This window comes from Lytechinus pictus, chromosome 14, assembly GCF_037042905.1.
Source record: "Lytechinus pictus isolate F3 Inbred chromosome 14, Lp3.0, whole genome shotgun sequence".
In the NCBI taxonomy this organism is placed as follows: domain Eukaryota; kingdom Metazoa; phylum Echinodermata; class Echinoidea; order Temnopleuroida; family Toxopneustidae; genus Lytechinus; species Lytechinus pictus.
Genome location: NC_087258.1, coordinates 18,483,236 through 18,500,604, shown reverse-complemented (window position 1 = coordinate 18,500,604; position 17,369 = coordinate 18,483,236). Strand labels below are relative to the sequence as shown.

At 39.6% G+C, this 17,369-nt stretch overlaps 2 protein-coding genes across 2 annotated transcripts in view; one reads left to right on the top strand and one right to left on the bottom strand.

Moving 5' to 3' along the window:
• Nucleotides 1-382: 382 nt before the first annotated feature.
• On the top strand, nt 383-6,810 carry LOC129275756 (nucleolar complex protein 2 homolog). The gene is made up of 7 exons (XM_064109143.1): nt 383-417; nt 810-921; nt 2,526-2,639; nt 3,346-3,447; nt 4,235-4,378; nt 5,021-5,134; nt 5,420-6,810. The coding sequence occupies exons 1-7, from the start codon at nt 383-385 to the stop codon at nt 5,993-5,995; spliced, it is 1,197 nt and encodes a 398-aa protein (XP_063965213.1). The 3' UTR covers nt 5,996-6,810.
• A 1,658-nt stretch (nt 6,811-8,468) lies between these two features.
• LOC129275759 (uncharacterized) overlaps nt 8,469-17,369 on the bottom strand; it is a 32,422-nt gene continuing 23,521 nt past the window's right edge. The window contains exons 6-11 of the mRNA XM_064109110.1: nt 16,122-16,408; nt 15,308-15,660; nt 14,666-14,748; nt 13,480-13,757; nt 11,777-11,922; nt 8,469-10,268 (exon numbers count right to left, since the gene is read on the bottom strand). Of these exons, the coding sequence (XP_063965180.1) occupies nt 9,954-10,268; nt 11,777-11,922; nt 13,480-13,757; nt 14,666-14,748; nt 15,308-15,660; nt 16,122-16,408 (1,462 nt within the window). The 3' untranslated portion in view covers nt 8,469-9,953. The remainder of the gene's footprint in view (nt 10,269-11,776; nt 11,923-13,479; nt 13,758-14,665; nt 14,749-15,307; nt 15,661-16,121; nt 16,409-17,369) is intronic.

Sequence of the window (17,369 nt, the reverse complement as noted above, 5' to 3'; positions counted from 1 at the left end):
TTGAGAAAAATCATCTCTATATGTCTCTATTTCATAAAACGTACACAAATATGGTTATTAGATCAATGTAATTTCAGGTAACTTGTTTTTTTTTCAATCATTTTGTTAAAACCAGGGTGAAGATATACACATGTTTCATTGTGGTTTTTTTTCATCTGCAAGAGCAGTGCGCATTTTAGCTTGCATGCAGCTTGAGCGCCGCGATGAGCGAGTGCACCAAGCATTTTATTATGAAATACACTTTTTTGGGGAAAAATACATTTTTTTTATCACAGAATACAGTTTTTCATTCCCAGAGGTTGGCAGGTCTGATTTCCATATACTTGAGATTGATCAGAGCAATCGCAACTCTTTGTAAGACGGGGCCCAGATCAGTCAGATCATGCCTAGAGAATGCTCACTACCATGTAGTTGTCAGTGAGATTGCACATGATAATGAACTCACATCACACAGTCATTGTTAAGTAACTTCCAGAATACTTTCAATATTTTAGCACAGTTTACATCAAATTTGGCATTCCCATAATCTGTGGATGATATGCACAATACACATATTTCAAAGTGTCAAATACTGAATTGCCAAGGTAACCACATATCATTGCAGTATTGTGGACTGATCTACTTTCTCAATTTTAGATCTATGCTCATGAAATTAGGAACATACCTCTTTAATCCATATTATAATATTCAATTGAGATGTACATTTTGTATTGTAAGATCATCCAACAAAGTTTGTGTCTCCAAGAATCAATTTCCTTTTGCAGCAAGGGGGATGAATTTGAAGTTTTGACATTTATTTTTATCCACAGGCTTATCCCAGCTGCACGCTACTACCCCCTACGATTCCACGTTGTACGAGCCTTGAATCTCCTCTCAGAAGCTACCGGTACATTCATCCCGCTTCTTCCATTCATATTGGAGGTAGGTCCAGTAGATGAAGTAGATATTAGTGGAAGCGCCGTGGTGTAGCGGTTCTGACTCTCGCCTCGTAATCAGAGGGTCATGTGTTCGAATCCCACCACGGCCTAGCGTCCTTTGGCAAGGCGTTAATCCACAATTTGCCAGTCTCCACCCAGGTGTTAAATGGGTACCCGGTAGGATGCGAAAGCTTTGGTAGTATGCCTAGCGATCGAGTCTTGGAACTCTTGTTGGAATGCACCCCAGGGAGGTGAGAGGTGCAAGGGCATGCAAGGATCCGATGACAGGGTTAATAATATATCTGTAAGGCGCTTAGAGATGTCGTTCCGATGTGTTAAGCGCTATATAAATGCAAAATATTATTATTATTATTATAGAGAGAAAAAGACTAAGAGAAAAGTATAGAAAGAGAGAGAAGGGGGAGGAGATGGCACAGATAGTCATCCAGATTATAAATCCGGTTTAGTGTTCTACTGTAGGGGTTGCTGTATACACCTCACACTCACAGAATGCACCCTCACCCCTTCCCTCCACTTCACTCCATTCAATGCATCATCCTTCCTCTACCCAACACTCCTTCTCTCCTCCACCACTTTCTTCTTCCATGTCTTTTTTGGTTGCCCCTTTCCCCTTTCCCCTTTGACCATCCTCCTCCCTCTACCCAACCCTTCTACTCTCCTCCACCACTTGCTTCTTCCATGTCTTCTTCGCTCACCCCCTTCCCCTTTGACCATCCTCCTTCCTCAGCCCAACCCTTGTTCTCTCCTCCACTTAATTCTTCCATGTCTTCTTTGGTCGCCCCCTTCCCCTTTGACCATCCTCCTCCCTCAACCCAACCCTCCTACACTCCTCCACCACTTGCTTCTTCCATGTCTTCTTTGGTCGCCCCCTTTGACCATCCTCCTCCCTCAACCCAACCCTCCTACACTCCTCCACCACTTGCTTCTTCCATTTCTTCTTCGGTTGCCCCCTTCCCCTTGACCATTTTCCTTCCTCAGCCCAACCCTCCTACTCTCCTCCATCACTTGCTTCTTCCATATCTTCTTCGGTCGCCCCCTTCCCCTTTGACCATCCTCCTTCCTCAGCCCAACCCTCCTACTCTCCTCCACCACTTGCTTCTTCAATGTCTTCTTCGGTCACCTCCTTCCCCTTTGACCATCCTCCTTCCTCAGCCCAACCCTCCTACTCTCCTCCACCACTTGCTTCTTCAATGTCTTCTTCGGTCGCCCCCTTCCCCTTTGACCATCCTCCTTCCCCAGCCCAACCCTCCTACTCTCCTCCACCACTTGCTTCTTCAATGTCTTCTTCAGTCGCCCCCTTCCCCTTTGACCATCCTTCTTCCTCAGCCCAACCCTCGTACTTTCCTCCACCATTTGTTTCTTCCATGTCTTCTTCGGTCGCCCCCTTCCCCTTTGACCAGCCACCTCAGACTCAAGCGCCCTTCTAAAAACGTGATCAACTTCTCTGGAGTGTGGACGATTAACTGTAAACCAAGACCTTGATAACCAATCCATCATTTCCTCCTAAATCGTATGTCACATTTTGTCTGCAGTGTAAAGTGGACATAACTTGATTATGATAAGGAGTTTCTCCCGGTTCTCTTTCAGGTTCTCCAGCAAACAGATTTCAACAAGAAACATTCCATTGCTAGCTTCAAACCCCTCAACTTTGCTGTGATGTTACGGCTTTCAAACTCACAGCTGAAAGAGAGAGCTTTCAAGGTGAGAGAGTTATCATTTTTCTTACAAGCTTTTAGGTCAGGTGGATAAACATTTCACCCTTTTATTTTTTCTATGTATATTGTACAGGAGGGGGGATAGTGTTTAAATTGATTGTTTATAAAGTTATGCACGGACTTACAAACTGGATTATGACAGGCCTAATGTTAATGTGAGTTTTAACTGCATTAGCACAGGTAGAAATGTGAAAATGTTAAGGGGGAAAACTGATGTTTTCAATGCAAAGTATTGTTCTTGCCTGAATATATTTTAAATTATTTTTTGTTGATATGTCATGTTAATAATGTTTATAAATATGTTAAAGTGTTGTGGTGTAGCAGTTCTGATTCTCTTCTTGCAATCAGAGGGTTGTGTGTTCGAATCCCACCACGGCCTAGCGTCCTTTGGCAAGGTGTCGATCCACACTTTGCCACTCTCCACCCAGGTGTTAAATAGGTACCCAGTAGAATGCAAAAGCCTATGTAGTATGCTTAGCAATTGAATCTAGGGACTCTTGTTGGAATGCTCCTCAGGGAGTGGAGAAAGTGCATACATTGTGTGCGGCATGCCAGGATCCGATGACCGGGTAATAATAATTGCAATGTAAAACGCTTAGAAACAAAGTGTAATGAGCGCTATATAAATGTAACTATTATTATTATTATTATGTTAATATTAACTTTTGGCTGATGTTTTAACATTCTTTTAGGATGGAGTAATGGATCAGGTATATGATCTTCTCATAGAGCATCTTCAGGTTCATTGCCATCGTATCGGCTTCCCTGAACTAGCCCTTCCTGTTGTCTTAGAGGTAAATTTTACTTATATTCTTTTCTCATTTTTCCAACCTTAATTTCATTGTTTGATCATTTGGGCCTGATGTTGCCATCATTATATGATTGTATGATTGCTATTCATTTGCATGTTGTTGTTCGTAATGTCAAGGTTATTGCCTTTTTGCCCCAAACCAGCAAAGACTTGTAGAGAGTCACTACACAAAATGATTTACAATGAAGAGGGAAAAGATTCTTGCTATACTTTGATGACAAAATATTCTCGTTCTCGAATGGATTTTAAGGAGCTATTCTTAACAAGAAGAACTTTATGGAAGTATATTTTCCTGAAGATTGAATTCTGCTGTGACTGAATTTTGAAAAAAAATTAGATGTTGAATAATGGCTCTTCACATGTACATGGTGTGAACTATTCAGGTCTCTATATTTACTTCATCTTGAATTTCTGTCTCTCTTGTGAGGGCGTCGTGGTCTAGTGGTTACGTCTTTCAATCTTAGGGACGTGGGTTCGATTCCCAGCCATGGCGCGTTTTTCTTCAGCAAGAAATTTCCCCACATTGTGCTGCACTCAACCCAGGTGAGGTGAAAGGGTAACCGGTAGGAAGAAATTCCTCGAATGCTCGAGCGCCTGTAAGACGGTTCGGCTACAGCTGGGGTAATAATAATTATGATACCAGTTGTTAAGCGCCGCGGTAGAGTATAGTAATATAGTAGCTGCGTTATATAAATAGTTCATATTATTATTATTATTTCTGTCACTAAAAATCCTCATTTTCTATTACGTATCCCCCTTTATTTTTTCAGTTGAGAACGTTCCTGAAGAAATGCAAGGTTGCCAACTTTACTCGTCAGATGAAGCAGTTCTTGGATAAAGTCTTGGAGAATTGCCAAGAGATAACAAAGAGGAGAGAAAAGGTTTCATTCGGACTAGCAGACGACAGAGCAGTTGTGAGTATATCTGGGGAGCGTTTGATCACTATTTTCGTCCAAGTTGTCGGATCTGACACCTGTCCCCCATTCTGATTGGCTTAGAAGCACAGCTACTAAGGTAATTGTCGGATAAAACAGGACTTGTCCAATAAAATGTCTGACAAGTCCATTCAAATTTCCAAGTGTTTATCTCATATTGGAAACATGACAAGTAAAGTCTGAAAACTACTGCCCAAGTGTCAATGCAAGAATTTTGTGTGGTCCCATATGTTTGTTTTTGTGTGGTGAAGCTACCATTTGAGAAAACTGTGTGAATTTGTTATCATTTCAATAATCCCAAAATCACACAAGTGAAACCATTGTTTAACTAATGCAAATTCCCTGTTTGCTTTGAAAGCTTTCATTCTACATGAAAATGAAATGATCAGAACTTAAAAAATGAAGAAGAAGTCCACTTTGGAGATTTGAAATTTGTTTTAGTCAAAGCCAAAAAATAAGGGCAGCGGGTCTGTAGAGAGTTCAAGAACATTTTTAATTTGATGATATAAAATAATTGGTTTTTGTGTCAATATTGTGTGGGATTGTTGAAAATTTATATTTTCATATATTTTTTTTTTTTTGTTTATCATTCAATATTTTAATGCTGATTTGATTTTTCAGAAGGCATGGGAGATGAAGAGTCGAGAGCAAGGAACGGCCATCTTGAAAACCTATGTGACCTACAAGAAGCTTAGAGAAAGAGAATTGAAACACGAGGAAGCAGGCAAAGAAAGAGTGAGTCAAGTCTTTTACTTCTGGAAACAGTACAGGCCACCGTCTGGTGTATTGGCATCTTCTTATAAAGCCAAATCAAATTACCTCCAAATCAGAAATGTTTTTTTATAATTGTATTTATGATTAAAGGGACAGATCAGTTGTTGAATTGGGAAACAAATCCTGCTAGAAGTGCTCTCATATATTATACTCTGCCTGCTTAAAATAGAAATGAAGTGAATGCCCCGGTATGCAGTAGTGACTGTGTGCTAAATTTCTTCTTTCTTTTTGTGTGTTTATCCCCAGCTTGTTGACGATAAGATTCCCACAATGACTCAGAGCAAGAAGAGGAAGCTAGAGAGCAAGATGGAGATGAAGGACCTCTTCAAGAAGGACGTCGGATCAGACGACGAGGAAGATCTCTTCAAGAGGGTGGAGCGCAAGCAGAAGAGGTTGCAGGAGCGTCCAAAGAAGAAGGGAAAGTACAGTGATGGTGACGATGAAGACGATGACGATGACCTGGAAGATTTAGATGAAGAGGACTTTGCTGATTTAAGTTATGATGATGATGAGGAAGAGGGCGATGAGGATGAAGATGTTGAAGACCAGTCAACGTCAAAGGACTCTTTGAAGAGGTCGTCAAAGATAGCATCCAAACCCAGGAAAGAGGACATCTGGGAGGGTGGCGATGACCAGGACGATGTGGTAGAGGACTTTTCAATGTGGTCCGATGAGGACGACGATGTGAAAGGAAAGTCAAGGCCAAGTAAAAAGACCTCCAAATCATCAAAGGGTAAACCTAAAGGTGTCCAACAAGCTCTGAAGAAATCGCTAAAGTCTCAGAAGAAGAAGAACAAGAAGAAAGTCAACAAGAAAAGCTAGAGGATGTGTTGGTTTGCAGTTGACAAAACCTCTAATATAACTGTTGTAACTTTGCCATTATGGCAGTTACCATGGAAATAATACTGGGCAGCCAATCGTAATCAAGGTTTGTGTGGTAGTTGCCATAATGGCAAGGTTGCTCTAGTTGTAACTCTTTATGAAACGGACCCTTAGGCCTTGTAACATGAAGCTTAGATTATTCATGGGTGGACCAACTTCTATGATTGATTGTATTTTGTATGGTCAATTATAAAAAATTAGCCCCATGATCAATCACAAAGCTTTGTTACTTGGCCTGGGTTCTCTTTTTCAATCTTCTTTTTATCAGACTGAATTAATTTCCACTTTTACCCAATTTAAGTGATCAATCGTCCAGTTTATTTGTATGCTTGATGATCCATGCACTGGCGGATCCAGGGGGGGAGGGGCAAAGCCGGCCCATGCCCCCCCCCCCCACTTTTGAGAGGCACAATTAAAATTTGTAATGTAAAAATGCTGTTAAAACTGAAGTGTCCCCCCCCCCCCCCCCGAATACTTTTTTTTCTTGTCAAATTTTTCCTCAGGAAAATGTGCCCCCCCCCCTTTTGGAAATCCTGGATCTGCCCCTGCACATGATCTATGCTAAGGTTTTTGTTACGGGGGCCTTGGTCGTAGGCTAGCATGAATGAATGAAATAGCCCAAGAGGTGATACGCAAGTCTTCCATCAAAGTATAATAATATACTTTAAGATCCCCTGTATAAATCAATTAACTTCATGACTGACAAGTAAATTGATGTAGTAATATAAAGACAAATAAAAATTGATCAATATTTGCAGATATAATGCAGTTGAAAGTATATTTTTTGTGTCTGTAGTTCACATTGTTAATATGACTGCAAGCTATCCTGGAAATAGGAGTTAGGGTTAAGGGAGATCATTTAGAAAGAAGAAAGATCAAGAAAGTTTATTTGTTTGGTGCATAACGTGCATTGGAGGTGGCTGTTATAGCAGCACACCTCTGAAACTGAAATGGTTGACAAAGAGCAAGTTGTGTTTTACTTTGTTTTGTAGGCCAAATGGCCAATCAAGTTTATTGAGCTCTTTTTTTTTGGGGGGAGGGGGGTTGAATTAAGTGTAGAAACTTTCTTGGAATAACGTGAAGGGCAATTCCACTAAATGTGTGTGTCCAACCCACAGCTCATGATTTCTGATTCTATGACTGTCTTAAATGCTATGAAATGATCATTACCTAAGCAGTTTCACGAAGTGATTTAAGAATTCTTAAAGGGATGCTCTGGGCTGAAGATATTTATTTCTAAATAAATAGAGTAAAATTCACAGCCTGGAGTATCCCTTTAAAAATGGGGGTCAGGTGTACAGAATGGTTGATTATTTTATGAATTACCCTAAACTGAAAACTTCTTGCTTTCATGACAATGCTAGCATCCAAGTATCGAAACATGGCCCGCTTTACAGACCTTGCGGTAGAATCAGTTTACAAACAAAATACAATATCCACCAAACTTCATTATCAAAATAAATTTATTAAAATATCCATTTGATACAACAGGTATTAGCACTTCTTATTACAAAAACCCCTTTGTTCTTAGTTTTTTGTCGATGCACATACATTTGGTATTCACATATTTATACAATATGGAAGCGATAAAGGCACTAATATATAATTTCTTTTTTAGAAAAGGCAATATATACATACATCTGATACAAGCTTAATACAATGCAAAATATCTTGAATATGCAACGAGCTGCAAAGAAATTCAAAAACTGTGAAAGAAAGCGAAATGAAAGTTTTTAACAATAAATAGAATTTACAAATATACATACATATCAAACTTCCAAAACAGAATGAACAAATAAATTGCAAATCTACATAGTTACCCACTAAAAAATGAAGTTTCTGACATGTTAATGAAATATTCTACATGAAAAAAAAGGCAAGGAATGAGAAACAAAATGTATCAAAGTTTGCAATACACATGCATAAGTTAAGTTACCTGAAACTTAAAACTTGACAAATATTCATGTTTAGGTCTTGGCAAAAACTGAAACAGTGGTAATATCTTGAAATATTCAAATATAATTGTGACAGATAATCTGCAAATGTGCAAAGTATTTGCATATTTTTTCCAATCGTTTGGATGAAATTGATCACGTCCGTTGGGTATATTACCCTGGCAAGAAATATTGCAACATACAGGATGTCCAAAAAAAAAAAAGCAGAATGGTGGATCATAAAGAGCTTTGCCTATTAAGGGGGATTCCCATGACATTTCTTAAAATGCAAACATTTTAGAATTTTGCAGATTTGGGCGATGTCCTAGAGCCTTTCATGATGTAATGCTGTTCGTGAGAAGCCTAAGGTTGCAGGTCAACTTGAAACAGTTGAAATTGACAAGAGGTGTGTGGGACAGCTGCCCCTTCACATCATACAGGTCATATGAATGGTCATTTGAGAAGAAAGGATTAAAAAAAAAAATACACTGAATGCAATGATCTTTGCATCATATATGGGGGAAATCTGTCTTTTTGAAGACAAATGTAGAACGCTCGTGGAATGTGTAAAGTCCAGGAAGGACCGAGATAGGTGGTTAGAAATGGAGGTGAAATGGAAAGGCGAGAAAGTGGAGGTTGGGAAGTAGAGTATTCTTTTTGAATGAGTGTAGTCCTTAAAAGGACTGTAAACCAGGAGTGGAAAGCCGAGTAGTAGGCAGGGTGAGAGACTTGAGTAGAAGGCTCGAGTCGGCGAGTGTAAGCAACCTTCAAACATCAAATTAAGAAAACACTTACACTTTTTTTGAGATACCCAGAATATGAAGAAAGATTGCACTAGCCAGAGAAGCTTCAGTGAATGTCGCAGATATATCTAAAAATAAATACTCTGCTGTTCATACACTATATTTATCTTAAAAACAAAATTATATAATTAGTTCTGTGAATATATTAGTGTGCTTTTTCTGTCCTACTTTTAGAAAGTGAGTGCGAGATTATTTAGGATGAATCCTTTTTATCAGATCCTGCAGACAACGTGGGTCCAATTTATTTTACGAGGATTCATATTAACATACGGCCCCATTGAGTAAAATCTGCTGACAAAGTATAAATAGTAGTGGATAGCACTTTTCTACAATTTTTAGACAAGTATAAATTTCAAAGTAAAATCAAGAAAAATTGCTCTTTACCTTCATGACATACAATAATTTTTTTTTAAACTTTAACTTATTTCTCTCTCAGCAGATATAGTTTAAGGCTTGTACTTTTGATTTGTTGATAGATCCACAAGAAAAACTCGAAAACCTGGGGTTAACATGATGGTGACAAAATTGTGAACATTTGCACACTTCAGTAACAAATTAAAATGCATATTTTTAGAAACATGGACTTTTCTTACTTAAATCAAATGATGTAGAATGAATATGAATGATGACATCACAGTTCCAGCTGTAACATCATAGACCTTTTGGCTGTTTCACCTATATAGTCCTGTTTAAATGGAAGATCATGTTCAAGTGAATGCATATGGTATATTGAAAATATAAATCTCTTTGATGTTATCTCACGAAGGCACGTACGTCTCTAAGCCTTAGCATGAAATCACAAATATGGAGATGTGTTGATGCACCATAAACGACTAGGAATTTTAAGCGCAACTCGAAGTCAAACTGAATTCCTATCTGAAACTCCTTCCTGGCTTCTGTCTTTCGCTCTATCAGAACAATTATGCCATGGGAGTTGTCTGGTTATGTTACAGTTATGAACTGTCTAGGATTCACCAACAAGTAACATTCCTTAAACAGACGGGTCACATCTAGCCCAACGGCAACAATCACTCCATAGCACAGGTAATGACGAATGTTACGAAAGTCTGAAATGACTATAGGGCACTTGCTAAGCAATTAACATCCTCTGTAAGCTGGCTGTTATGAAAGTCTGCAACTGTAAAAGGCACTTCCCGACTACTACACATCATCTGTGAACACCTCGCTAGAAGGTTTTGAAGTTCCCGTCGCTGGTGTAACCGAACGGGGCGGGGCAGGGGTGGCTGCTGATTCTTGAGGTGTTAACGTCGGTGGTGGGAGCTGGGGTGTGTGGGGGGTGGGTTGAGGAGGTACGCTGGTGTTATAGTACTGACCGTCCAGCGTGAAGCCCAGACGTCTGGCAACGTGGAGTCTGATCTTGAGAGCCGGTCCCAGCTTCAGACCCATGTTGTGAAGAAGGTGATCTTCGGTGAGTACGGGAAGAATCTCACCATCAATGGCTTGCTCCCGGAACACCTACCATTGGAAGAAAAAAAATCAGATTATAATTCCAACATTAAATTGTACAAATGCACAGGGAAAAGTTTATGATAGTTAATTGATGGAATCTTCTTGAATATATGAATTCAATCATTAACAAGTGGAATGCCTCTGGCCGTCTCACCTGCATCACGCGATTCAATATAGCAGCAGTGCTGATTTTGAAAACTACTATAACTCGCACAAGATGTTCAGTGATACTTGGTTACTCTTATTTCCACGTTTTATGAACTAGACCAATACACTTATAGAGATATGATGGCAATTCAACAAATACCCCCAACGTGGCCAAAGTTCTTTGACCTTACATGACCTTTGACCTTGATCATGTGACCTGAAACTCGCACAGGATGTTCAGTGATACTTGATTACTATTATGTCCAAGTTTTATGAACTAGACCAACACACTTTCAAATTTATGGCTGTAATTCAACAAATACCCCAATTTGGCCAAAGTTCATTGACCCTAAATGACCTTTGACCTTGATCGTGTGACCTGAAACTTGCACAGGATGTTCAGTAATACTTGATTACTATTATGTCCAAGTTTCATGAATCAGATCCATAAACTTTCAAAGTTATGATGGTAATTCAACAGATACCCCCAATTCGGCCAAAGTTCATTGACCCTAAATGACCTTTGACCTTGGTCATGTGATGTGAAACTCATGCAGGATGTTCAGTGATACTTGATTAACCTTATGTATAAGTTTCATGAACTAGGTCCATATATTTTCTAAGTTATGATGACATTTCAAAAACTTAACCTTAGGTTAAGATTTTGATGTTGATTCCCCCAACATGGTCTAAGTTCATTGACCCTAAATGACCTTTGACCTTGGTCATGTGACATGAAACTCAGGCAGGATGTTCAGTAATACTTGATTAACCTTATGGCCAAGTTTCATGAACTAGGTCCATATACTTTCTAAGTTATGCTGTCATTTCAAAAACTTAACCTCAGGTTAAGATTTGGTGTTGACGCCGCCGCCGCCGTCGCCGCCGCCGCCGTCGCCGCCGCCGTCGGAAAAGCGGCGCCTATAGTCTCACTCTGCTATGCAGGTGAGACAAAAACGATTTAGTATCCTCTTTCGTTAATGCTGGTTTTCTTGGAATAGGTCTTTTAGAATTGGTTATTACACTGAAAATTGAATCTTCCAATTTAATGTTTATGAAATTGGTTTTTTAAACTACACACCAGAGCCCTGGGAACAATTTATTTCCAGGGGGGGTGCTGGTTTTGAAAAAATAAAATTGACAAGCAAAAAATATGAAAAATTAAGGTTTTCACTCCCAAACGAACGTGATTCTGATTAGATTTCTACTTTTTAGAATACCAGCGGGATTTCCAGGGGGGGGGTGCTGCCTACGGTGTATAACATACGCAGTAGCTTTCCATGACGATGCACCACCCCCCCCCCCCCACATACACACACACACACAAATTTTTTTTTAATTAAGTAGCCTCAAGAAAATAAACTCACTTGACAATAGTCTTCACATCCTTTCAATGACTGGACAAAGTGAGAAACGTCCGAGATGGACCATGATGTTATATCTGCGGGGAGAAAGACTGTGTCTGCATTGCCAATTTGAGGATGGACAGGAGTATGTGATCTGCCTTCTTCGCCTGACACAAGAGAAAGGAAAATAAGTCACTTGCTTAATGCTGCAATACTGGTCCTGGTAACTCGAGTGATGTTGTTTATATGGTGACATACCTTTTAGATTGTTCAACATTGAAAGATGGAGCCTGAAAAAATTATCTGCTCAACACCACACATTCTTCCCTTTTGCCCCATCCCCTCTCTCTCCTGCCCCCCTCTCTTTCTCATTCTATATTCATAAGAATGCAAGTAAACTGTTTTTTATGATCATCACCCACATGTTATAAGACCAAATTAAAAAGTATGGTGTCTCTATTCATATTAAAGATGTAATTTCACTACAATGCACTGAAAGCTTATTACTCTTTCGACATTTTTTTGTGTTTTTCTTGTTTAGTTTTTATCTCTTATTCATCACCCTTCTTTCTGCCACCCCCTCTCTCTTATTTGGTACAGAATTATGCGACTCAAAATACTTTTCATGATAACCCACATTTTAGAACACCACATCAAGAAATATGATGCCTAGCTTCACAAGATGTAAACTCACTACTCTAAAAACGCTCTGTCAGTTTATTACTTTTGACAAACTCGGTTGTTTGGTTTTTATCTGTTATTCACCTCCCCTCTCCCTGCCCCCCTTCCCATTATCAATTTTCTTACATTTGGTATTTATACGAGTCCAATATTTTTATCCTGATAACCCATATTTAAAAAGACCACATCAAAAAGTATGCCTATCTTCATAAGATGTTAACTCACTGCTCTGGAAATGCACTGTAAGTTTATTGCACTTTCGACATTTTTTTAGTCTTGTTATTATCAGTTATTCTCTCTTTCATTTGGTATGAAATTATGCGACTCCAATAATTTTCATGATAACCCATTTTATAGAAACCACATCAATAAGTATGCCTATCTTCATAAGATGTAAACTCACTACTCTAAAAATGCACTGTAAGCTTATTACACTTTTAAAGAACTTTTACTAAAAGTTTTAGTGTTTCAGTTGTTTGGCTTTTATGAATATTCAATATTCTTTATTCTTCCTGCCACCCCTCCCCCCCCCCTCCCTCTACATCTCTCCCATTTGGACAAAATTATGCGACTCTAATACTTGTCATGATAACCCACACTTTAAAAGACCACATCAAAAAGTATGATGCCTATCTTCATAAGATGTAAACTCACTACTTAAAAACTTGTGCACACTGCACTGCATGTAAGCTTATGCTATTTCATGGTGTTTTTTATGGTCAATGGCCCCGTCAATGGCCTGAAGTGAGGACGTTACAAAAATCTTTGTTTATATTGTAGGATGGGGGGTCGGGTGTCCGGACAGTTTATCTTTTTGAAGCCTTCTTTTTTGTCTTTGGATTACACTAAAAATATGAATTCAATACTTGTAATCATCTTCTATTTTGTTCTTTATAATATTTCCTCACATTTTGTACTAAAAATTGATGAAACTTCGCATGTAATTTTTTCCAAATGACTTTCTAAAATTGATCGTTCGGACACACAACCTGTCCGGTCACACAACAACTGGGTATATATATCGTATCTTTTCGTAGGCCTACCTATATTTGAGCTGCTATGTGTGCTGCTTGGTCTACTGCTGAACCCGCTGCTGGATGAGGGACCGATCTCGGGCCGAGTGAGTTCGATCATCTTCATCTGAGCGCCGGGGGTTCGCTGTGATGACGGGCTTCGCGTTACGGCCGCCATGTTGGAAGATTGCGTTCGCCGCGAACCGCCGTTTGTTGAGAGGTTCAGCTCCCCGGAGCTTCCCGTGGCGTGATGGGTAGAAGACGAGTTGGTGGTGCCGCGGTGGTTGTATACAGGTGTCGACTGATATCTATAACAAGGAAAACGTAAGTTTCATAAAAACCAAGATTCCATTGTGACATGTTTGATATATATCAATTAATTGTTCTCCAAATATGAGGAGGGGGGGATTGGATTCAGAAATTTAACAGAACATAGATATTAAGATACCATGACTGAATTAAATGAATAAGGTAAGGTTCATGATTTTGTGAAGTTTTGCCATCATTTTTAATAGTCTTAACATTATTCAGTTAAATGAACAGGCTGAAAATAATCTGCAAGTTTCCCGAAGACAAGAATACTTTCTTGTTATATTTTTAATAATGAAAAGCCCACACGCCGGTGTATATAAAGGAGTTATGCAGCTCGTTGCGCCAGATATACCAAAAGTTTTAAGTTGATCTTTGTGCCTTCGGTGATGAGGATGGAAGAAAAGTGTTTAAAAAAATTATATAAATCCCCCCCCCCCAAAAAAAAAAAAAACACGTTTATTCCTGTCTTCCAGATTGCCACATATATGAATACTTAAAATACATTTCTTGCTGAACCCGCCAATAGACCTTATTCAATGACGTCATCGTGCCACCATCTTCGAGGCTGATGCCATTAGCTTGCATGTGTTGGTAATCTGAATAGCTGGCGCATCTCTGACAATTCCGTTTAGTACACGTATTCTTGTATACTCTGAGGGAGGGCGCTATGAGAATATGACGTCATATACATAAGGGACCTGTTGCATAAAACTTTAGCCATAAAAAACTCTGGCAATTTTTTTGCCAGAGTTTTTTTATGTGTAATTTCCAATGAAATAATTTTTTTTGCCAGAGTTTTCGTTATTTGCCAGAGTTTTTTTTTTATGGCAAAAGCTTCATGCAACGGGTCCAAGGTCTATTAGTATTAGTGGTGAAAGATCTCATAAAGTAAATTCCATTATACCTTGGCCGGACTGCAGCATTTGCTTTATATGATTGTCCAGAGTAAGTTGAAAGAACGATGTGGGCGGCCCGATGAGGATGAGCCTGAAATAGAGCATTACCAAATGAATAAGAATAATACGGAAGGCTTATTTTGTTGAATCATACTATGAATAAGAATAACATTTTTTTATCGGCGGCCTTGATTAGCAAATTGGTTGCAATCATCAACTCTTTATCCTCGTAATTCTATATTTATATTTTCATTCCTTGATGGAATATTATTTTAAAATTATCTATTTGATCATAAAAGACTTTAAAAATCTATTAAAGAAAGTGGGAAAGAAAAAAACTCGGAATGAAATATCTGAGCAAAAGTGAATGTATCCCAGTGATCCACGAATCGGCGGAGCCTCTTGTGTTAAAATGAAAGCAGCTTTACACTGGAAACCTTTTAGAGTAACCGTTATTTCCAGCCATGGATCAGTCATGAATGGCACACCGATTTAGTCACAACCGCCGACAACAGATTTTTTTTTAGATTGAAATGGAGGCCATTACTCCCCTCTTTAAATTCTATCTCCGATAAATTACTGCTTGATCTTACAAGTTTTGCAAGTGTTTCATACCGATGCCGCAACGGCGGTTTTGCGGTTTTATTTACCTCGTCTCCGTGGTTACCGACGTCTAGGTGCTGCGGTGCAGTCTGCTTGCGGGATTTCGTCTGATGTTTCACTATCATCTGAGGCGGTTGTGAAAGCAATAGCCGCGTCGATGTGGCGCTCTGCTGCGAAGCGGACGAGTGGCGGCTGAGATCTGCGGGCCCCGAACCGTTTGTTAGCAAAGTAGTGTTGCTGTTGTTTATTGATGCCGCGACCATTACGGTTGGGGCGTTTCGTCCGTTTCCATGGCAACCGTAGAACACGGGATGCGATCCGGTGCCGGGAGACTGGTGGTCGCTGTTTGATGGGGAGTTGGAGCGGCTTGAACTCAAGTTGAGTGAACGACGAAGGTTTTCTATAATGACAGTAATGGCTTTTGTAAATACTTTAATGGATGAATAGGATGTAGGCCTTCAATAACTTGAGACAATTGCAATAGCCATTATCAGCAGGCCGTTGTACACAAAAAATAAAATCAAACGCAACTAGATTTTTGTCCAATCAGCAGCGCACATTTCGTGCTTCCGATTATCTTTTTAGTCACGTTCAACGCTGTTTCCCTCTGTGTATTATCCCTTAAAAATTCTCCTATAAGAGAAAGTTGACCCATTAAGAGAATCTTAAGGCACTTAATGGAGTGTGATTGTCATAGACCTACTATCTTATTCATCTCCAGGTGATTTTTCTAATGGGCAATTGTTAACAAACACTGTATAAAATCTCCATATTCTTGAGGTATGCGCCCAACTAATCTACATGTATGTCTTGAGTCTTGATATCATTGAACAATTTGGTTACTTTATTCAAGAAACTCACCTATATTCTGAGGCTCTGGCGAGTTTGCAGCTTCGAATATCTTCCGTTGCTGTTCGTCATAGATATCGTCGTCTCTCGGCGAGACGCTCCGTGGTCGCTTCACCAACGCAAGCCCGCACGGCATAGACGACGGGCTGGACCCCGTCGGGCTCGGATTGTCGACGCCGTGAGATCGCTTACGACCGCTGTCGTACGCGTGGTGGTGGCTTCCATTAGAGTAGCCATTGTTGTTGCTATGCTGGAGCTGGTCGATGATTTCGTTGAGATGACCACCCTCGCCATCTGGTCTGAAAATGACAACATACAAACATGATTCAATGTTGTGACCCTTTTAGCTGGACTACTTGGTAAGCAGTGTCGTTATCACAACTATGTCTTTATGAATGATGATGATATTAATAAAATATTGATAATAATGATAATATGCAACATTTATACATCGCTTCATAAAATGTTTCTAAGCGCTGCATACTATTTATTACCCGGTTTTAACACTTTAGCAAGGTTACACCGATCGGGTGCTCACGCATTCAAGGAATTACTTCCAACCGCATGTATATACTGGGTACCCATGTATACACCTGGGGGCCGTTTCATAAAGTTGTTCGTAAGTTAAGAGCAACTTTAAGAGGGACTGGTGAACCTTTCCTATGCGCTTAACCATCGCCAATGAATATACCCTTTACCACAAGAAAGGATCACCAGTCGTTCTTAAAGTCGCTCTTAACTTACGAACAGCTTTATGAAACCACCTGGATGGAGAGTGGCAGATATAGATAAACGTCTTGCCGATGGACGCGAGTGCCGCGGAGGGATTCGTACCCCGTACCGTGTGTTTAAAGTCCGGAGGCTTATTCACTTAGCCGCAACAACATACAGTACCTCTATTTCTTCTTTTACTTTATTTTTGACCTTTTTTTCAATCACCGTCATTTCGTAAGCAAGTAAACAAAGGTATCAATAAGGTGCCAAGTGTCCCTCCTTTATTGTGTTAGGCCTATAATGGATGATCCTTGGGATGTGTGTGGCCCACTCTCCCTTCTCCACACTCACACACACAGGGGTGGACAAATTCACATTTTAGCTACAAACGACCACCGCGCCCTTTCATAATATACAATTTTATTTACAAATGACAGATGACCCTGAATTCATTAAGGAAAATGATTGATAAATGATAACATGGCCGCATAGGTCCATCTAATAGAATTTTCATTTCGCTGAAGAACATACGGTTGAAGAATCACA

What these genes read in the sequence shown, in the direction of transcription:
- LOC129275756 (XM_064109143.1), top strand. Translation starts at nt 383, where the DNA reads ATGCCTAGAGAATGCTCACTACCATGTAGTTGTCA. An exon ending in TGAAAGAGAGAGCTTTCAAG is followed by an intron (nt 2,640 to 3,345) that starts GTGAGAGAGTTA and finishes ACATTCTTTTAG; the next exon opens with GATGGAGTAATGGATCAGGT. An exon ending in CCCTTCCTGTTGTCTTAGAG is followed by an intron (nt 3,448 to 4,234) that starts GTAAATTTTACT and finishes TTATTTTTTCAG; the next exon opens with TTGAGAACGTTCCTGAAGAA.